The sequence below is a fragment of the Gobio gobio genome (assembly GCF_949357685.1).
Source record: "Gobio gobio genome assembly, chromosome: 20".
Taxonomy (NCBI): Eukaryota; Metazoa; Chordata; class Actinopteri; order Cypriniformes; family Gobionidae; genus Gobio; species Gobio gobio.
The window spans coordinates 21,890,500-21,913,778 of record NC_137113.1 but is presented as its reverse complement, the minus strand read 5'-3'; the positions used below and the strand labels follow the sequence as shown (position 1 = coordinate 21,913,778).

Genomic DNA, 23,279 nt, shown 5'->3' with positions numbered 1-23,279 from the left:
ATTAAAATGCAGTGTATTAATACAGTGCGGTCTTGTACTAAGTAGTGTAGCTAGCTCACGACAATATCTGCAATTAATTTGAGGTAAATTTAAGCCAACTGACAACTCACGTTATCTTACTACAGTTAGAATCAAACTAGCTTTTATAATGATAAACATTAAAGTTCTCAGATTTTAAACCCGTTTTGTATGGTTACAATTTCAGTAGTATATGTAAATGAACATTGTTTACGCTTTCTCTTTGTTTCTTGGGTCAAGTAAACTGTTTATTTGTCAGCAAAAGTCCGCCGAATGACGAGTTTTTGCAGCTCTAGGGCTACTTCCGCATTTTTGTATCCCTGCCCACAGAGTCAGGTCAGTTATTGTAAGAGTAGTATCACTTCAAATTGCATCGTACTTTGTCTTTTTAAACAGCATTATGGTAAAAATACTAAGGCAATGGTCTTCTTGCTAGTACACAACAGCGTTTTGCTTCGTTGGGTTGGGCAGAAGGTGCTCCCCTGATTCTCTTCATCCTAATTAACTGACAGAATGGCAGTTTCTTTCATTTCCCCCCTACTTCCCCCCAAGTTGATGAAAGAATTTCATCAACTAAGAAGCGAATAGGGTTCAGCCCTGGAACTATCGGTTGCCCCAAGATACACGTTTCATTCGCATTCTCCTATTCCACTAGAAATCTGTGGCAGTGTCGCAACTGTCTTTATCAGTGGCTCAGGTTTGACTGTAGTAAAACTATATTGAAACTGTAGCTTGCAAACTATAAGCTATGCATAATTGTGGGTAGTTTTCACTACATTGGTTTCTACTGTAGTATCAAAAGTCAGTTGAGCTGAAACAAGCTGCTGGCTTGTAATGCAGCTAAAATACATTTTGATTGCTACCTGCGAAAACCAGTTGATTAAATAGGTTTTTATATTAGTGCTTCATTCCCTTGAAAATGCCCTGTGACTTGTTAATAATGAAATGTGTGACATTTCTGGGGAAACCGTGTGTGTGTTTGTGTGTGTGTGTACACCTGTGTGTTGCGGGCGCCCAGCTCTTTCGAGAGCTGAGGGAAATGGATTGAAAATAAAGCGAGACAGCAGTCTAATGCAGTAGACCTGGAAACACCCTTCTCTGCTGCCTGCTGCCGTCATTACCATAAAGCGCTCCCTCCAGCTGATACCACTGACAACAGAACAGATAGCCTCTGAATGCAAGCATTTCTCCTGGAGTATGAACACAGTGACAATAGAGTCAATTGTGCACAGCTTCTCCTCTGTGTTTCACACATACTGTATATGACAACGTCACAGGCAGCAGAGAAGGGTGTTTCCAGGTCCCTTTTCTATTCTTTGCATCTTACAAAAGCAAATATCTGATATAGGATGGAGGTACTATCTGTACTTAGATGCCTAGTCACTGTCCTTTACTTGCTACAGACATCAGCCCCCCCACCCCACCCCTGTATATTAATACTGTATATATTGTATAATATTTGTTTAATATCAGCATCTATAGTAATATATTCTACATTGGTCTGTGTTCCAACCGTACAGTGTTGACTGCGTCTGGTTTTATTGCAACACAATTTACAACACTGGGTTAATAAAGCAAGCATCTTTCCATCCATCACTTAGAGTCCTTGCCCTTTTCTCTTCCCTCAGCCCTTGTCTTGCTTGTCTGTGTGTACAGTGCTGCTGTAAGATTCCCACAGTCACAGAGATGAGTTGAGTGTGAGACCAATATGGTAGTGTTTTTAAACTACTGTTCCTATGAAACATTTATCTCCAGAGCCCCCTCTGCTCTCCATTTACTGCATGTATGCATGTCTTCCTGTACTCAGATCAGATTTAAACCGTGTACGTGTGTGAGTGACAAACCATACATTCTGAGGTTCATCCTTGTCTGTCAATCTTCTGTATAATTAGTATGTGGATGCGTGTCATGGTTATCTGTATGGATTTGCTTTCAGTGAAATAAGTGGGTCAATCTGCAGTTGATAGTCTCTTTTCTGTTAGCATCTCATTCCTTACATAAGACAACAGGAATCAGAGAGAGAGAGAGAATGAAAAGTCAGCAAGCTAAAATTACCCACAAGGCCCACTTATGCAAGTTGAAGAAGAATAGAAGAGGAAATGTAATGGTCGGTTGATTTTCTACAGAAATTTTTATATTCAGAATATATTCAGCAGAAAGGGGACTTGAGGAAGGGAAGGAAATGAAAAAAGAGGCTCCTGTGCCGATATCTAAAGAGAATAATTCATGGCTGTGTTTACTCAGACGATGCAGATTAATTGAAGCTTGCTGTGCGGCACAGCGAATAAACACACACACACAGGCGGATTACGCAGCGCAAATGAAGCTCAGTGAGGTTTTTCCTTTCAGGAGTTGAATAAGACTCTGGGCAGATGCTTTAGAGGTGGCTTCCTGCACAAACACCCAACAAATGACACCTGAGGTGGGAGAAAATGTCTGTGGGGATACACAAAATATCAGTGACCTATATTGGTATTAGTCTGCTGCTACGATCCAGAATGTGGCGGAAAGCTAGGTCTAAATCCATTGGCTCCCTGTAACTGCCAACATCAAATTCAAGGCGCTTATCTGGCATTAATAGCCGCTTTTCCACAGTCAGGCCAGGGTTAACAGTGTGCCGGGTAGGGCCAATAGCCTTGGACTGAGCTTCACAAGGCCAAAATCAAGCTTTTCCGCTGTTGGACCAGTAGCCCCGTAGCGCTACCCTAAAACTCGCCCTTAATGCCTCCATTGATCAATGTCACAATCCCAACAATTCACCAGCACAGGAAGCTAAAGCAGACTGAAAACTAACTAGATCTAGCCTGGCAGGCCAGACCCACATCAAGATGTTGGGTCTGGAAACTCACCATTGACAGAGCTCAATCCGAGGGGCGGGATAAACGGTTGTCTTTCAAATTCCCTCTGCATGCAATTGGATAGCGCAATGAGCGCCACAACCAACCAGAGCAAAGGTGAAGCCGAGCCAACGTTACTTTATAGACTTTCGCTGTATCCGGTCGGCAAAACTTTGAACATCTTCTTTTCTTAAGAATGACTTCAGTGCCGTTCTTTGTTCTTTTCTCAAAGAAAAGCTTAACTCCAAGTCTCCCAGAGTCGCGGCCAAAGCCGATTCAAAAGACCGCTGTTCGTCAGCTTCTTTGTTTACGAGTAGCATGCGGAACCTCCACAACTCTGCCGTGACTTGCCGTCATTATGTTAAGCCCGCCCACCGACTTTACCCACGCTGTGATTGGCCTGACCAGAGTTTGGTTTTTCCAGCTCTCAGGTCTACCGAGAGTTGCTAGACTACATTCACGGCAAAATAAATTTTCTGCTGCTAGGGTGCGTCTAGATTTCTAGGCTAAACTAGATCGGGAGTGCACATCAAACTGCATAGGCTATATCATTATTTCACATAAAAAGAGAACACACACTTATTCAGTTGCGCCTGCTCCCATTTATTTGTGATCACAGCAATGCACAATACAACTCCATTACACAACTCCAGGCACACATTTTAGAAAAATACTATTACAATATCACATTTTGTCACATTTCTTTATAAAGAATGAGCATTTCTTTTAAATTTCCAAAAATGATGTGATCTGAGGATGTTTGAGCGATCTCTCCCGTCTCACTATACTGTTATACCTTCAGCCAGAGAGGGAGCTCATGGACAGAAAAGAGTTAATACTTTATGACATATGGGGACCCAGAAGTCCGGTATTAAAGGCACAGTGAAGAGACGGAAACATGAAATCAAATAAATACATGATTATAATCATACTAGGCTTGCTGTGATAGTCGCAGCATAGCCAGAGTCAGATTTCATTTATCATGTGACAATAGCTGAAGATTTGGAAATTTGGTTTAAAAATGCCTATTTAGCAATATTTTGGATTTAAACCCAATGCTAATACGGAACCTGCAAACATTAATGGAGCAATCTGTAAACTTTGCCTGATGAAGGTGGCAGCATCCGGAGGTAACACTTCTAATTTACACACACACACTTTCATGTGTGCTTATTAGTTTTGTTAATAAAAGTTCTACGTTTAATATAAGTGAGTTTGTCATTGTACTGATTTGTAGTTGTGGTTTTCATTAAGAATAATAATCAACCCACTATTCAAGAAATTGCCGCCCCCGAATTGCAGCCAATTTACTAATTTATATATGCTTTGTCTTCAAGCAGTCTTAGGTATTTTCTATAATCGTATATATTTATTTATATTATGAAATTGGTTAACATAAGTAGCTTTTAGCATCGACTATAAATGCATCATACTGTGATCAGAATACCCATCGTATCGCAATCAGAAGTTATTTCATACACTCATGAAAATGTGTCTGAAAGGAAGTTGAGCTGAAAATTGTTTTAAAAGGTATTTAAATGTTGAGGTTAGCAGTAGCCTGATATGAAAACATGGGAAACGAGTAGCGTGTTGACTCTCAAACTCAATCTTCAACAAACCCTAGAGAGCCCACATCACACCCCTATTTATCTCTCTGCACTGGCTTCCGGTTACGACTCGAATCAAGACTTTGGTGCTTGCCTACAGGACACCCATGGGATCCGCACCTTCCTACCGCAACTCTCTCTCACGAGTCTACATGCCCTCCAGGACCCTGCAGCAGGAAAGTGAGCGCCGGCACATGGCACCACCACAGAGAGGCATAAAAATCACTCTAGAACGTTTTAGTTCACTGTTCCTTGCTGGTGGAATGATCTTCCCAAACCTTATCCGGACAGCCGAATCCATGACAATTTTCAGGGAACAGCTAAAAACGCACTTCCGTGAACAAACTTGTCCTTTTGTCTGATCTTGCGATTCTTTAATCCCTCCGTTTTCTAGCTTGTACTATCCTGAAAGATGGCTGAAACTTTGGATTACTAGCACTTCTCGTGTTTATTGCCTCTTTAAGATGAATCGCTTGTTGTATTCCTCAATTGTAAGTCACTTTATATAAAAGCGTCTGCTAAATGAATCCATGTACTAAAATGTACTTTAAAATAAATCTGAAATAAAATAAAAATATTAGATGGAAAAACTTAAAAGAAAAATGTTGCTTTTGCAACTAGCTGGAATCACTAAGTTGGAGTACTAACTTCAAGTGCTAAAACTAAAATAAAAATAAATTAGGTAAATAGAAATATTTTGGAAATGAAATGCAAGAACATAGAATAACTCAAACTTAAAGACAAAGATTACACTTAAAACTAAATTAAAACCCAATTCAAAATATGAATAAATACTATAATAGTATATAAATAATATTAAAATAACAGTATAGTACAGTACTGCTAATATTGCTGTATAATAAACTACTTGTGTATTTCCTTGTGGATAGACTGAATGATAGCCAGTTATCAGTCCCAACATAAAAGTAATTATCATAAGCCAAAATTTAATTTAGGGTATGTTTATACAACACTTGTTTTGAACTGAAAACTTTATTAGTTTTGGCCATTGACAGTTTTGACACGACAATGGCGTTTGGGAGGCCTTGGTTTCAAAGTGCAAGGTTTTAAAACCCATGCCTTTACCATTTCCATGTAAACAACAAAAACATGAAGTTGTGAAAATGGCAACGTCATGTGCATGCGTATTACATGTTCATGCATGCTTATTACGTGTTTGTGGGATGTTTCTTGACAAAGTGACATCGCCAACTACTGGCCTGGCATGCAGAATAAGGCTTTTCTTGTCATTTTCACAAGGGGGGGGGGGGGGGGTACAAGGAATGGGAATCATTTTGACAACGTTGTCGTCTGTTTTTAGTACATTGTTGTCGTGTAAACAAAACCCTCAGTCTGCGATTTGTGTGCTTTTTAAATCCTGTCTCCACTAATAAAAGACAAATATGTGTGTGTTTGTGTGTGGCTCAAATTCAATGTCCTTCTTTCATTCCAGAAATAGACTCCAGTAAGAATTCAAAGCAGTTGCGAATAAAAGGAACATATTATGTGAGCACAAATATTTCAAGTCTTATGGTTTAAAATCCCTTCTAGTTATCTGGCTGGTCATGAGGTAGACTGAGCCCCAGAAAGGGCAAAAGGCAGTCGGGTACACTGGGGTAGGAGGATTTCCTGGATTGAAAAAGCAATGCAAACTGCAGCTGTGCTTCACATCTGGGACCCAGTTCCCTTCCTGAGACTTATCAGGAACCTGTCAACTCAAAGCCCTGTTAAAACATCACCTTAGTGAATAAAGAATAAGGTTAAGGACTGAGAGTAGAGGACGAAAGGTCAGGATTAGATGGTTGAGATGGAGCTGTGAGACAGATGTCAACATCTGAGAGTTTGCCCCTTTACTGACACTAGCCATCTTACTCTGACTCCTCCTGAGGCAATTAGCATGTCAGGACCAATCAGACGGAGGGCCTGTGAAGACGTCAAACTGACATGTATCTGCTTATGAGCCAAGAAGAGACACCCTCTTTCTTAGCAATCACAGGCTTGAAACTATTTTTAACAGCTAAAATAGAATGAACACCTGCCTATTCTTCCAATATTGATACCATTTATACACTGCATAATGTGTGCCAGAAAACTCTCTCTCCTCTCAGTGAGGTTTAAAAAAAAAAAATCACAAGGCTGTGGAGCACACACTCATTAACACACGTCTGTGAAGGGCAAGTCACCCTTTGTCATACAAAGGGAATTTTGATGTGGTCTTTTATCTAGTCAATGCAGAAGGGAATGTTTATGGAATATATAAATTAGAATATTGCAATAAAATGCACAATAATTCTGATGGAAAAATGTAATTATAGATTTGAGATGTCTAAAGGCCAATTCACACTGCCCCGACAGTCACCAGATATACGTCACTTTTCAGAAATTCCAAGACCCGACAAAAGGCGATTGAACATGTTTAATTGGCGAAAACGAGAGCTGAACAAAGGCGATAGGCGTAACACGCAGATCTGACAAAACCTGACGAAGTGCTGGTGTCTGTTGGTGCAGTGTGAATTGGTCTTAAAGGGGTCATGAATTGAGAAATCAACTTTCCCTTGAGCTTTTGATATATAAAAGGTCATGGTAATATAAGAATATCCTGTAAGTTTCAGAGCTGAAAACTTCCTTGTTAAGGTCCTTTCACACGACGCGTTTTTTGACGCGCAAATAATTCGCACAATGGTTTTATTTTGTGGTCAGCTGTTTGTGTAATGAGTGCTTCCACACCGAACGCGAATGTGCTGCGGCGAAAAAAATATGTTTATTTTTTTCCGTTTCAATGTCGATTTTTTTAACACTCGCAGCGACAGAAAAGGCTTAAACCAATCACATACAAGAAAACAAAAGGTCACGAAATGTCCAGTTGATGTTATTAGCTATTCAATCAACATCAACCGTTGCCAGGTATCACATTTGTCATGAGATTACAGCTGTAGTTGTGCTTACAGGTGTACAGATGCAGCTGTGTTTGCCCACTGTAGGCTACAGACAACAATATCGTAACTTTTTGAGTTAAAACTCGTTGATTTTTTTCTAATCTAATTGTGTCCGCGACTATGAAAGTGAATGCGTTTCCGTCAGTACGACTGTGGCACTTAAATGTTTACATTGTGATTCAACTGGAAACATAGCTGGAAACATGAAGTGTGTGGTTTATCTCTCGTCAGATACGGTGCCACTGTCTCTGGAAGAGCTCCTCAAATTGTCCCACGGACATTTGAAAGTAAGTGCAGAACCGGCCATGATAAAGTTTTAGCGATTAGCATTCTCCCCTTCGAACTCTCTGCTCTTTAAGACTGGGTGCACCCAATACTTTCTTTTCGGTCTTCTAAAAAAAAAAAATGAGAAGCTTGTCTTCACTGGATGAGGAAGTGTCCGTGTTTTCTCAGCTGTCGCCGCAACTGTTTTGGAATGTTGGAGCTCTGAAACGTCACAGACATCGCAAACTCGCGTCGCGGCTGATGTGAATGGTTTTGACGCGAACTATTCGCACACGAAATATTCGTTTTTCCTCTTCTCTTTTTCGTTTCGCATTCAGTGTAAAAGGGCCTTTATGCTGCGTTCACACCAAACGCGAATAGAGCGTCTGGCGCGAGTGATTTCAATGTTAAGTCAATGGAAAGGCGCATTGACGCGCGTCTGGAGGTCCCGCGACGCGGAACGCATGTTTCGCGTGGTGCGAAGGACGCGAATCCGCCTCATTCGCGCGTCCAGTTCGCGCGAATGACGCAAATTGAGCGTCTTGCGCGATACGCGCGTTACACGCGAATGGTGCTTTTGTGCATTCACGCGTTTGAAGCGAATTCGCGTCTGACGCCCGAGTTGAAAAATTTGAACTTTGGCGTCAATTCACGCAGCGTTAACCAATCAGGAGCCTGCTCGCTGCAGTCACGTGGTAAAGTGACGTCATGAGAAACCCTGTATAATTTAAAAATAGTACTATTGTGTCACAAAATGTAGTTTTAAGACTTTTTCAGGTGAGAATGTAGTTGTTTAAAGCTCAAATCTGTGGTTTATTTATAAAGAGAGCACCTATTTAAAAAAATTATCTTGTGTTTTTGGAGTTGTGAGATCCAGGCGATCACCGGGCAATCACCGCTCATAACCCAGGCGAGGGCAACCTTTCCTCGGCTAGTCCTTCTGCCGTCTGCCGCTGGCTCTGATGTCCTGTAGTGGTTCATCTTGTGTGGATCTAACGGCCGATCTTTGCTCTCATGAATCTATAATTTGTTGTCTGCCAAATCGTTTTGACTTAAGGCAAAGAGAAGTTTCATAACTTTATATTTTAAGGATATTTAAATATACATGCAGTGAAGATAATGTAGGAGTTGCCTGGACCACATTTGTGTGGCTATTAATGCTTAATATATATTTTTAATGCAAATGAAAAGAGGCAGTGGTGTTTTTTGACATATTTCTCCTGGAGTGCCTTGAACGCGCGTCAATTTCGCTTCCAGTGCTCGATTTCTACGCGCGTCCAACTCGCTGCCGACGCGCGAATGCATTCAAAATGTTCGCGCGTGAAACTAGACGCGGAAGACGGGATTTTGACGCTCTATTCGCGTTTGGTGTGAACACAGCATTAGTCAAAGAAAAGCTTTTATAGACACCAGGCCCAGCAAACGACAGGTTTTTCAAAGTGGGGATCTATGACGTCAAAGGGAGGCAAGCACCGCCTCAGCAGAAGAATATCAACGCCTACTTCATCACTGCCTGTTTAGCCCCGCCCACCGATTTGCGCATGTAACATAGGCCTAGTGTTAAACCATCAAGCTACAAAGCAATAAACATGCCGTTGAGGATTACAATTATTATAGTAAACTGTTAATTTCAATCAGTTTGGGGTTGCCAGTTGGGGACTAGTTCACCACTGATGTCCGGTTAGAGACATGAAGAAGCAATAGGGGTTCAATTTCTTTGCTCTTTATTTCCAGCACATTGCTGGTTCCATATGTTTGTCTATGTGTGTGGTCTAAAACAAAGCATACAATACATAATCAATATAACATAACAGAAACAATTAATCAACTAGATAAATGTATTGAGAGGTAACAGAAACATTTAAAGCACCATCATGTGAATACATGAACACAAATGAATCATTACTTCAATGGAAAGTATCATTTAAACAAGGGATATCAACCAAACATAATAAACTCAGTTCATCAAACAGTTAACATAGACTTCATAGTAAGTACATAAATCAACTTACTTCATACTATATACGCACACATCAAAGGTGAAGCAAGCACAGAGTCTGTTTGAAACACTCATGCCATGCTGAGCTATTCACTAACATTAATCAATGCCACCTGCTGGAGATGGGCGGAGCAAAGTGTCTGCTGCTCAGACAGTGCGCTCTGACATTGGCTGATTGCCAGAGCAAGTCTCTCAGACACAACTTTCAAAATACAAGTCCCAATGGGCCTTTTTAACAGCCGCCCCCAGATTTCTAAAGACTGAGGAAATCTGCCCATTATAAAAAGGTCAAAGTCCAATTTTAGTCTGGAATCTCAGGTAGCTGTATCACCTTAGCCACAGGTCGCACATAAAACTTGTCCTTAATTCTCACTTCAACAGTCCTGATTCTGTTATCCACCCCAGGGAATACTTGAGAGATCTGCCCAATGGGCCACAGGGCCCTGGTGAATTGAGGGTCCACAATCATAACTGTAGTTCCCACCTTTATATCGGGTGACTCTACCTGCCACTTGCTACGAGTCTGAAGACCAGGCAAATAAAACTTGATAAACCGCTTCCAAAAGTGATCTGCTAGGACTTGGCTATGACGCCACCTACGTCGACTCAATAGTTCACTTTGAGGGTATATCACTTGAGGAAGGGACGAATCAGGCCGCCCCATAAGGAGCGAATTAGGAGTGATAGGATCTGGATCAGAGGCATTAGAGGAGATATACCCTAGGGGTTTAGAATTTAAGATCCCTTCAATCTCAATGAGTGTAGTGAGAAGAGTTTCCTCTGGTATCGGCTGAGTTCCCAGAGTGACCTGTAGAGCTTGTTTCAGGGACCGGATCTCCCTTTCCCAGCACCCACCAAAATGTGGGGCATGAGGTGGGTTGAAGCGGAAGATAATCTGCTGGCTGGCAAGCTGTTCCCGAAGCTCTGGAACTAGTTCAGCAAATGTCTGTTGCAGCTCCCTTTCCCCTCCTTTAAAATTGGTACCCTGATCAGATAAAATTTCCATAGGTCTCCCACGTCGGGCTATAAAACGCCTGAGGGCCATAAGGAAGGAGTCTGTATCAAGTCTAGGCAGGAGGTCAATGTACACTGCACGTGTAGTCATGCACTTGAACAGAATACCCCATCGCTTTTCACTTCTGCGCCCAATCTTTACCAAGTATGGCCCAAAACAGTCAATGCCAGTAGAATAAAAGGCCGGTTTGAATAGACGTAGCCTGGCTGGAGGCAGATCGGCCATTCTGGGTATCTGTGGATTTTTACGAAATTTCTGACATTCTGGACAATCTTTGCGTTGATAACGTCGGATTGCTTCCCTACCCCGAAGGATCCAGTATTTTCTACGCATTTCCGCTAGTACTCTCTCAGGTCCTGGGTGAAGCAGCTTTGCATCATAGTCCTTAATGAGAAGCGAAGTGACAGGATGATGGGGGTCAAGCACAATAGGATGCATAAACTCAGGCTCAATCTCTTCACAACGACGAAGGCGCCCTCCTATCTTAAGGAGTTGATTTGCAGAGTCAAGTTCAGGAGCGAGGCTAAGGAGTCGACTGTGGTTATGCAGTTGTTTTCCCGCTGTCAGCTGTGTCACATCGGAGGGAAAGCTTTCCCATTGAGCTTGCTGAAAGATAGCTATTTCAGCCCGTCGAAAGTCTTCAGCTGAGAGATTGGCCCCATTTTCCTTGAGAGATTCTGCAGTGGCTGTCAGTAACTCTTGAAAGGTCAGAAACTTGCTTGGATCTGGTATGGACAAGCGACGTGCAGTATTCATCAGACCACAGAATGTAGAGTTTCTTAGTTCATCACTGTCAATAAGAGAGGATGTGGGTGTAACCGGCCACTGGTCAGGTGAGAGATGAATGAATGGTGGCCCTGTATTCCATCGACTTTGTGGCCCTAGTTCTGCCAGCCTTTTACCTCTGGTGATATCATCTGCCGGGTTACTATCGGAGTCCACATAGCGCCATTCACAGTGGCTGGTAAGCTCCTGAATCTCAGTAACTCGTGTACCAACGAAAACCTTGAAACGACAGGATTCTGATTTAATCCAAGTTAAAACTGTGGTGGAATCAGTCCAAAGGAAAACTTGTCGAATGGGCAAAGTCAGTTCATTCTGCAGGATCCTGGCCAACTGGGCACCTGTTAGGGCTGCGGATAGTTCTAGACGAGGGATTGACAGACGTTTTTTGGGAGCCACTCTTGATCTGGCCACAATGAATGTGACTTCCACTTCTCCCTGCTGGTCTTCTGTTCGAAGATAAGCGACCGACCCATAAGCTGACTCTGACGCGTCACAGAAGATATGGATATCTCGTTGGCTGGATACATCATCCTTTGGTGCACTGCAATAGCATCTGGATAAAACTATCGTTTGTAGATTACCGAGCTCCTCTGCCCATCTGTTCCAAGCATTCACTAAATCCTCAGGTAACATGGGATCATCCCAATCTCTCTTTTTGTCCCATAGTCGCTGCACTATTACCTTGGCACGTGTGATGTATGGGATGATGTACCCAAGAGGATCATATTGGCTGGCGATCATTTTATAGATGTTACGCATCGTAACTTTATGGCACTCTATAGCACGGAGCTTATATGACAAGGTATCATTTTGACAGTTCCACTGGAGTCCAAGCACTGATTCATGATTTGAAACATTACCCATGGCGATCCATTGCTCAGCACTGTCAGATCTGGATGCCACTGGTAAGTGACTGATGGTGGAAGGTGCATTACTGGCCCATTGCCTAAGTTCGAATCCTCCTTTTGCCAAGACACTCTGCAACTGGTCTACCATGTGCCTTGCTTCATCTACAGAGGGCAGACTTTGCAGGTAATTGTCGACATAAAATGCCTTGTGTACAGCATCATGTACCTTTTCACCAGGCTGACTGTTGTCCAGGACATTCTTTTGCAAAGCAAAGACAGCGCAACATGGACTACTAGTGGTCCCAAAGGGAAGGACTTGCCATTCATAGACTCTGGGCTGCACTTCTCTTTCTTGATCTCTCCATAAGAAACGGAGAAGGGGTCGATCTTCGGGAAGGAGTCTTATCTGGTGGAACATTCCTTTAATGTCGCTGCTGATGGCGATTGAATGTTCTCTGAATCTTAGTAGCATAGCCAGTAACGAGGAAGTCAGAGTAGGTCCTGGAAGTAGCAGTTCATTAAGATTGTTTCCTTGGAACTGGAATGAACAATTGAAAACCACCCTATGTTTCCCGTTATGTTCAACCATATGGTGTGGGATATACCAACTCACTGGAGTGTCTTCTGCTCCTGACTGTAGTTCAGCAATGTAACCCGCCTGCTCCAGTCGTTTAATTTCAGCCTGGTAGATAGCTGCTTGATCAACAGACTTACTGAGGCGACGCTCTAGGCTTCTAAGATGAGGCATTACTGCTGCTTTAGGTGCATGAAGAGGGGGCATATTTTTAACTCTGAGCAGTGGGGTAGCATATCGCTGAATCCCATCGACTTCAACTCTGATCGTTTTTTGTTCCAGCAATTTTAGTGACTGCTGGTCTTGTACTGATCTAGTACTCGTCTTCGCATCCCTCCATGGAAGGACATCCATTTGCCAGAGTCTTTCGACTTGTTCATGCAAAGTAGCAGAAGGTGACAAACTTGTGAACAGACATTGCTGCTCTGTGAAGCGATGTTGCAAAGCTTGAACTGGTCCTTGTAAAGTCCATCCAAGGAGAGTTCTAATTGCAGCAGGACCACCTGGTGGTCCCAAGCGAACCGGTTCAACTGGGGTAATTAAATGAGGGCAGTCTGATCCAATGAGCAAAACTGGATGAGCTGCTTCAATGTTTTGGAGGGGAAGTCCTTTAAGGTGACGGTACCTTTCCCGTAGAGCCTTAACAGGATGACAATGTACTCCAAGCCCCAGCTCTGATGCAGTGAAAGCTCCACTGATTGGATATACCTTGTTTGGTTGACAGGCTGGTGAAAGGTTGAAGGAAACAGCCGCCCCATGCAGGACCTTTAACTCTTGCCTGACTGTGCGCAGGGGCAGGTCCTCTGGCTTCCCTTTCAATTTCAGCTGGTTAGCTGCAGCGTGCAACAAGATGCTCCTTTCTGAGCCATCATCAAGAATGGCATAAGCATTTATGGATCGATCTCCATTTCTCAGAATGACTTTACACATTTTCAACAGTACCTTCTGACTTCCTAGGGGCTTGTCAATGAATAATACATCGTTGGCGGCCTCCCCCATGATAGGGTTTGCAGATGAATCCTCTCCTTCCACTACTTTGTCCTTGTTCCTTACATTAACCTCATGAAGAACAAGCAAGTGGCGGCCATTACATGATTTGCAGCGCATCTTGAGGTTACACTCTGATGATCTATGGCCCCGTCCACAGCGCCAGCATCTGTTGTGCCCCTTTATCCAATTTTGCCCCTGAGATTTGGAGAGTTGAGAGAAATTGGCGCAGTTATTCAAAGAGTGTTTGTTGTTATCACAGTAAGGACAGTAAGGATTTGCCATTGTGGTCTTAACTGTGACAGGTGATGGAGGTGCAGAAGGGTATTTCTCAGTGCTGAGTAGGACTTCGGTCCCTTTGTGGAATGGGTTTACCTTCCTTGGTGGGTCCCAAGATGATCTGGTTGAGTACCCTCTACGGGAGCGGCTTGTATATCTTGTGGAATCTTCTTGCACTTGGATTTCATATTCTAACCAGTCTGAGAAGTCAAGGAGGTTAGGAATCTTCACATTCAAGGGATAGATGAATCTTCTGAAACTGCTTCGCAGATCATGTGGCAATTTACTCAGTAGTCTGGACACATGAGATCCACATCTTAATTCCACTTTGCCAGGTTTACCTAATTGTCGCAACATTCCCACCAAGGATCTCACCCTCAGAGCAAACATCCGGAAAGTTTTGATGTCTCCAGTGTTGATGCTCGGTCCCTCCATCAATTCCACTATGCGCTGTAACGCCAATTGATGTGGCTGGCCATACTGCTTATTGAGGGCATCCATGGTGTGGGTATAAGGATGACGTGAACTGCTGTATGATTCAGCAATTAGCTGTGCTTCCTCAAGCTTCAGATGTTCTAGCAGAATATGAAATTTGAAGCGCTCTGTGGTATCAGCTGGCAGAATGTTTTCCAAAGCAATCTTAAGCCTTGCAAACTCTCTGGGGTTTGGGTGAATCAGGTCGGGAATCGTAGGAGTAGGTCCACGATATACTCTTTCTTGGTCAACCAATGAACTTGGAGAGTGGTGGTGCCTTCTCCTACTCTTAGATGATAGCTTATGCTGTTTTCTGGAGGAAGATTGTTGAGGCGGAGATCGGACATGACTTCTCGGAACCATGTTGGCTTCATGTCCCCCATCCTGCCTCCTACTAATCGTTCTTCCAGTTGGTGGACCGGGGTTAACCTTTTGTTGCCTGGTTGAGCTCAGGTGCAGGTTTCTCATGCCATCATCGACAGAAGAGAAAATACTTTCTTGACTGCTTGAATCCTCAGAGCTTCCCCAACTTTCCACTGAGCTACTACATTGTGATGTATCATGAGAGGCTTGTGCATCGCTTGGATTCGACCCCGGGCCCGTTACTTTTGGCCTCCGTGGGGCTGGTACTGGTTTAGGGCGGTCTAGGGTCTTTGATGGACCGGGTACAGGAAGTGAAGTTAATCTTTGAGGGAGTTGTGGCTGCTGAGTTTGCCAACTTAACAACTGTTTTACCTCTGCTTGTAGTTGAGACATCTGTGACGTGAACTTACTGTTGACCTGCTTGAAATCATCTCTTTCCTCCTTCAGCTGCTGAACTGTGGTAATCAGGTCACTATGGAGTTTCCTTAAATCAGCATTTTCCTCACGTAGTGCTTCCACATGCTGGTCCCACCGATCTGTGGTAAACCATCGTTGTGGACTGTGATAATCACCATGATATGCTGCTGCCTGTGGGGTCTCCATGCTGGCATCCTCTTCGGCTGATGGAGCACAAGGTGAATTTCGGGAATAGCTGGGTGGTGTTAAGGGTTCAGGTAGGTTATAACCAGTCAAGTCATAATCCTGCAAGTGTGCTGGAAGAGATGATTGTCTCCTGGGCCGCTCAAGGACTTCAGCTGATGGTTGCTTCTCCATAACTGTGGAAAACTCTGGCTCCGGCTCGAAGGACCATATAGTAAACTGTTAATTTCAATCAGTTTGGGGTTGCCAGTTGGGGACTAGTTCACCACTGATGTCCGGTTAGAGACATGAAGAAGCAATAGGGGTTCAATTTCTTTGCTCTTTATTTCCAGCACATTGCTGGTTCCATATGTTTGTCTATGTGTGTGGTCTAAAACAAAGCATACAATACATAATCAATATAACATAACAGAAACAATTAATCAACTAGATAAATGTATTGAGAGGTAACAGAAACATTTAAAGCACCATCATGTGAATACATGAACACAAATGAATCATTACTTCAATGGAAAGTATCATTTAAACAAGGGATATCAACCAAACATAATAAACTCAGTTCATCAAACAGTTAACATAGACTTCATAGTAAGTACATAAATCAACTTACTTCATACTATATACGCACACATCAAAGGTGAAGCAAGCACAGAGTCTGTTTGAAACACTCATGCCATGCTGAGCTATTCACTAACATTAATCAATGCCACCTGCTGGAGATGGGCGGAGCAAAGTGTCTGCTGCTCAGACAGTGCGCTCTGACATTGGCTGATTGCCAGAGCAAGTCTCTCAGACACAACTTTCAAAATACAAGTCCCAATGGGCCTTTTTAACAATTATTGTGCAGTGCCTGGGCTCAACAGTAATGCAACATGTAAGTAACAGTGTTCATTCTAATGCCTGATCTGAAATGTGATGATTCATGTAGTCAGATGTTCTGTGTCTGTCAGTAAATCAGACCAGTGACTAAACATCAACTTGCGTTGTTTCTCTTAGTAGGATGAAAATAATCTGTTATTTAACAGTGATTAAATTCTATAAAGAAAGTGTTCAAAGAATGCTCCCTTTGCAATCGTTTGAGCAGCGCGCGCTTGAGCTGTCAATCAAACAGGAGAGTTTATCAGTGACTCCCGTTTTTTTCAACGAATCTCTTAGGTATATGTTTGCACTGTTAGTGAAGATGAAAGCATTCGTTAGTGTACAGAAACTGAGTTTCAATGACAAGATCGCTGCTTTCATGCGCTCAGCGTGTGTGTGATCGGCCACAATGATCATCACTGCAACCTTTCATGCCACGATCTAAATATAATACACTTTTCACCATTAGTTAACCATGAGAGCTGTAATTGTAAAAACGAGCATAAAAATATTATTTCAAATGCAAAGATGTTAGCCAATCACAGCAGTGGGTGTTTACACTGACGTCTACCAGCAGACACGCCCCTTAAAACGGATCGTTCAGAGCAGAAGGCTAAAATCAGGGTAGGAAAAATGCCTTTTATATATAAATTATGACAATTTTTGATGCAAAAAGCCTTCAAACATTATAAGTGCACCCAGGAAACATAAAACAATAAATTAAAAAAACGCCGTTCATGACCCATTTAAAAGTACAAACAGTAGTCCATATGACTCATGCTCTACAAATCCATGATAGGTTTGTGTGAGGGACAGAGTGAAATTTAAGTTATTAACTCAATTTTCTTTTGCATTCGACAGAAAGGTCTCAAAAGACAAGAGAGTGATTAAATGATTTTCATTTTTGGTTGAACCGCTTCTTTAAATCCGTCCTACCACACTGAACATCAGCTTTACATTTAACCCTCTTTCCTGTTCTTCAGCTAAATGAATCCTCTTGATCAAGTGATCGGTCATGGTTTAGACGGTACTAACTGGTGCCAGCTGTGGAGAGAGAGAGGGAGGGTTTTCTGTGTTTGAACTGCTTCAAAACTAAGCCCCACCACTTGGCCCTCAGTGACATTTCTACACATCTGGCCCACCACTCACATTTTTAGTCTTTTTAAAGGATGACTCTCAATGGAAAAAAAATCCAACTGTGTCAACTCCACTATGTTTAAGAACTAAGAGCTTCAAAGATGATTTTATCTCATGGATTTGGTATGTCCTGAAGTGATGGCAATAATTTTGTCTGTTTCACCATTAAAACAGCAGGAAAAAAAAAAGAGGATTTGGTTTTCTATATCACAGATGACTGAAACTATACTAATACTACGCACACTAATCGTACATGGCAAAAACACTCGGATTTCTTTATTGTAACCACATGGAATGTTAATTGAAATCAGCCAGCTTCAACTGTTCAAACTAAATAGTCTGAAGCGTATTTGGTTGTAGAAAAGCATAGAACGTTTCACTAGACATGGAATCCATAGGATAAATAAATCATTCAGAGATCAAAGACTGTGAACGCTGATAGATATTCAGGTTTCAGGCTTTTTTAACAGTTCAAGCCCGTACCACTTCTGAATTATTGGCCCTGGGCGAAAAGGCATCAGGCTCAGTATTCAATGTACATTTACAGCTATGTGCTTGGTAGCAAAACGACACACAGTGCACTGTTGTGGAAACAACCTTAAAGGTTACAATCTAGATGTGGACATTGGCTGCATTCAAATATGGCTACTTCTCTACTAGTAGGCAAAAAAACAGTATGGGAAAAGTGTAGCGTGTCAGAATTATTCATAAAATAGTAGTGAAAAAGTACCCGGGTGGCCTACTACTTCTGGCGAGAAGTGTGCATCCAATGGAAACTTTAGAACCCCATGAGGCCACAGAAGAGGCTTTGTGAATTGCAGTGAAGTGATGCAACTGATGCAGGAGGTCACATGACAACATGATGAATGTAATACGTCCAGACACACTATCTAAAACATACTTTCTGTGAAGTTATTGCTTATTCAAAAGAAGTACCTACACAGAGAGTAGCCATTTATACTGCTAAATCTCCAGACACTTATTTGTCCAGACTAGACCACCTTGGAGGACAATGTAAAAAGGCCATATGGCAACTTAAAAGGATAATTCACCCAAAAATAAAAATTACCCCATGATTTACTCACCCTCAAGTCATCATAGTTGTATATGACATTCTTCTTTCAGATGAATACAATCGGAGTTTAAAAAAAATGTCCTGGCTCTTCCTAGCATTACAATGGCAGCCCAAAATTTAAAGAGCAAAAATGTGTATCCATCCATTATAAAAGTAATCCACACCTGCAGACCGCCTTCCGTACTCAACTCACGAAAAAAGCGCAACTGGCGCGACAATGACATCGGACGTAGTGTAACCGTTTTTAACCGCGAGAGGCACTACACTTTCTTCGTAAGTAAAATACGGAAGGCGGTCTGCCGGAAGCTAGATACTTGTAACGTGTTAAATATGGATATTTTTCTCACAATAAACCCATTGATTTGCTTCAGAAGCTCTTTATTAACCCTCCCAGAGCCATGTGGATTACTTTTACAATGGATGGATGCACTTTTTTTGGTCTTCAAATTTTGGGCTGCCATTATAAAGCTTGGAAGAGTCAGGATATTTTTTAATATAACTCCGATTGTATTCTTCTGAAAGAAGAATGTCATATACACCTAGGATGGCTTGAGGGTGAGTAAATGAATATGGGATCATTTTCAACTATCCCTTTAAGACTTTCTTTCATGATCACTTTCAACATCTTGTTTAAAACACAAAAACAGAGGAAGTAAAGATTTCAGATTGCTGTTGCATTCCCACTGCTTCACATGTTGGTCTTTCCTCTTGAGAGTTGCAGTGTGTACTCACCTGTTGAGTTTGGCAGAGGCTTGGTGATTAAAGGGACAGTTCACTCAAAAAATGTAATTCTGTAATCTAACCCTCACAACCATGTTGTTCCAAAACCATATGACTTTCTTCTGTGGAACACAAAAGGAGACGAAGACAGAATTTTAGGAACCGACAGCCTTTCATTGCATCTTTTTCCTATATAATGAAAGTGAACGGCGACTGAGACTGTCAGCCTGCCTGACATCATCGTTTTTGTTCCATAAAAGAAATTAAGTCATACGGGGTTGGAACGACATGAGGGTGAGTAAATGATGACAGAACTTTCATTTCTGGATGAATGATCCCTTTAAATCAGAAGCATATGATGCCAAAAAGACTCTGAATGGATCTGAACAGGCCACCGTGTACTTTGCCTGTATTGATCGAGGTACTATTGCTAATGAAAAAGCCTCAGGCCAAAGAGAGAAGAATGGTTTAACCCTACCTGACCTGCAGTGTCATAGAGCCCCATCAGGTACTGTTTTCCCCCAACGGTCACACTCACTGAAAACAAAATCATAAATTATTATTTTAAATATCATTTATTATCATTATAAATAGGATGACACTTGAAAACACTATCGTTTTGATTAAGAAAATGGCTGTCTGTCATGTTTAGGTTATTTTTGAACAAATTAACGTTCATTTCTATTAAGGTGAAAGAGGGATGCAAATTTGGTTTATATCTATTCAAGTTAAAATATTTTATTTATTTATAATCAAGTGAAATAGGCATTTATTTTTGTTTTATTTCCTTCTGATCAGATTAAAGAGGAAAGTAAATTGGTTTTATTTCTGATCAAGGGAAAATGCGATGAATCGTGCCATAAGGATGCAGATGTGCACCAGTTGCATCCTCAGCCCACAGGTGGTTTCCATTAAACACAAGCGCAACACAATGCACGTGACTTCGAGGTCTTGTAAATACCACTAAATAAATGTTAAGTACATTTATACATCAAATACACACTGAAATTTGGATTAATGTTAATTTTGTCGCAGTAACACGCTGGTATATTTACCTGCATAATGATCGAAGACAGTGGGCACATATTCCTCTGGAAAGGCGTCGTTGGCATAGCTCATCAGCAGACAAGTTTTTCCAACGGCGCCGTCGCCGACAACCACGCATTTCAACATGATGCTGCCGGTTCCGTTTGACATGACGATAACAAAACGCTTGAATTCACCATCTTCATCTGCTCGAGATATATCCCGCTTTATTAGAGCTCCCTTCAGGCGTCACCACCAGCAGCAGTGCCGCGCTCGGTCTGCAAAAACAGCTGAAATGCCATTTCCTCCACCCCGCTTCACAAATTTGGCATTGACTGAGGTGTTCCCCCTCTAAATACCGGCACAAGCCAAACGCGTGCCGCTCCCGAGAGATGGAAGCAAGCGACAAACTTCGCGTTGGAAAGACATCAACCTGAAAAGCGCGTGCACACCACTGTACGCCCTCTCCGCTGTCCCACTTTCCCTACTTTCCAACCCCAGTATCACCTCCTCTGACTCTTGAGCCCAACGCGGATTGACTTGCGACATAGGCGGGGTAATAACTCTGGATCAAGGGATCAACTATAAAGATTGGTTATTATATCTGAATCAGCCACCCATGATTATAGAAATAGCCTACCCAGTCTGCATCATGTGATCTGAGACAGTCAGACTGAGACCAATTTCCCTTTAAAAGTTCAGAAACATAAAAGTAGGCCCACTTCAGAAAATACCTCAGAAAATGATGATGTATTGCTATTTTCCAAAGATATGTGGGCTCAAATACATTTAATACAGTATTTGTAGGGATTCAATAGTAGGCCACTCTCACTCCCCATATCCTCCCAGTCTCAGTTATTTCTCATGATCAAGAATTTAAGGGTTAAATTCCAGTTAAATTCCAATAATTAAAGTTAATTTCCAATAATTTAAGGGTTAAATTATTGTGATTTAGGCTAAAGATTAAATAAACTGCTTTTATTAACAGCTGTAATAACCATCACAGCTCTTTGCAGTGTAATGTTCTAACACTGGATTCATACTGACAGCAATTTATAGGCTAATGCATGAATATGCCCTTGACTAGCCTATAATTCGCTTGATAAAACGGGTTTTATTTGCTAACAGTTGGAATTCCTGTTTATAAGTTCAGCTATAAGTTGTTGCTATCACAAGTCATATTTTTCGTTCCTGCACTTTCTCGATGATCCCTAACACCTGATCGCAGTCCAATCAGCTGGAAGCGGGCAGGCTGGTCAAGGATGCGCTGCTGTATCACTTTTGACAGCTACTGCAGGAGTCACGTGACCAAACAATTACCTCATACCTTGTGAGAGAGACGAGTGTGTGCGTCTCTGTGCGTATGGATTTGTGTGGGCGCGCACTAATAAAACGGTGTGGTGCAGACGCGCCCATTCGTTTTGACATCACAGTGTCTGTGCTGAGTCTCTTGTCAGAATAAGGAAGATAAAATATGAAGATAAAATGTAGATAAAAAAAATACGATTTCTTCCATTCAGCTATTTGTTGCACGCCGTTCAAAGAGTTTACTGATTCATGTCACAGTAATTGAGTAGTTCATACTTTAAACGACATTTTCAGGAAGACATTTAGGTATTTAGATTTAATGATAAAAAATCATATTCCCAGCTGTAGCTAAATATTCCGATGTGCTGTAATGACTGAATGGCGTTTCATACAGAAATGTCAATCTTTCTGAACCACTATAATTCCCTACAGCTTCCGAATGGACTAATAAGAAGGTTGTTATGTTTATCATGATTATATTTTAATTGACTGGGTCAATGTGTCATTCCTTAGTCACTATTTTTCAGCATTAAAAAAGTTTTACACATTAAAATGAAAAGTATTAAAAAAAACATTTATTTACAATTATATGTAGGTTTAGGCCTACTTATATTTCACCTGATTCTGACCATTGATTACAGAGCTTAGGTTCACAACACCTGTTCCCGAGCAGAAGTCTGATTTTAGGTGTGTAATAAGTCTGTAGGTTTTGGATTACTTAAAATAGGGCATAAATGATCTAGTATATATTTTTTGCAGATATATGCCGTGGATAAAATAACTAAAAATTGATTTAACTGATTTTCTTTTTATCTGGAGGTTTTGGAGATCCTCCACTATAGATATCATGCACAATGATCTGTATTGACAACAATGAGAGCGAGAGACTCTTGTATTATATTGCCCTCTTGTGGATAGTTCAAGTACTTCCGTGCGGATGACAGATTCTCACGGGGGTTTTCCAAACTGGGGTTCCAGGGGGCCGCAAGGGAGTTCTAGGGAGTTCATGAAAAGCTTACACAAAAACAGTGTAAAAAAATTTAGAAAGAAAAAAGAACTGTACATATACATATATATATATATATATATATATATATATATATATATATATATATATATATATATATATATATATATATATATATATATATATATATATATATATATATATATATATATATATATATATATATATATATATATATATATATATATATTAAACCATTACAACTTATTGAAACATATAAATGAGTAAAATAAATATTTGATTATAATAAATAAATAATACATCTAACAGTACAGTAGGGTAGACTGTACAATTGTAACAGAGAGAGACAGTTGAAACATGTACACCTGACCCATGATTTTTGTTCCACATAGCAGTGTTTTGTTTTCTCTAATCTGAATATATTATCATACAAAGTCTATTTTAGGGGTACGATTTTCACTTAACCGTGAACATCTCTTCAACATTGAATAGCCTTTTTGTACTTTTAAGACCTGAAAACTGAACTTTGATGTTTGTGATTTTTAGCCTCTCTTCTAAAAACTGACAGAGCCTACTTCAA

The 23,279-nt window shown here is 41.3% G+C and overlaps 1 protein-coding gene across 1 annotated transcript in view; it reads right to left on the bottom strand.

Moving 5' to 3' along the window:
* rhoq (ras homolog family member Q) overlaps window positions 1-20,940 on the bottom strand; it is a 28,216-nt gene extending 7,276 nt beyond the window's left edge. The window contains exons 1-2 of the mRNA XM_079846292.1: window positions 20,433-20,940; window positions 19,856-19,914 (exon numbers count right to left, since the gene is read on the bottom strand). Coding sequence (XP_079702418.1) covers window positions 19,856-19,914; window positions 20,433-20,574 — 201 coding nt within the window. The 5' untranslated portion in view covers window positions 20,575-20,940. The remainder of the gene's footprint in view (window positions 1-19,855; window positions 19,915-20,432) is intronic.
* Window positions 20,941-23,279: the final 2,339 nt, after the last annotated feature.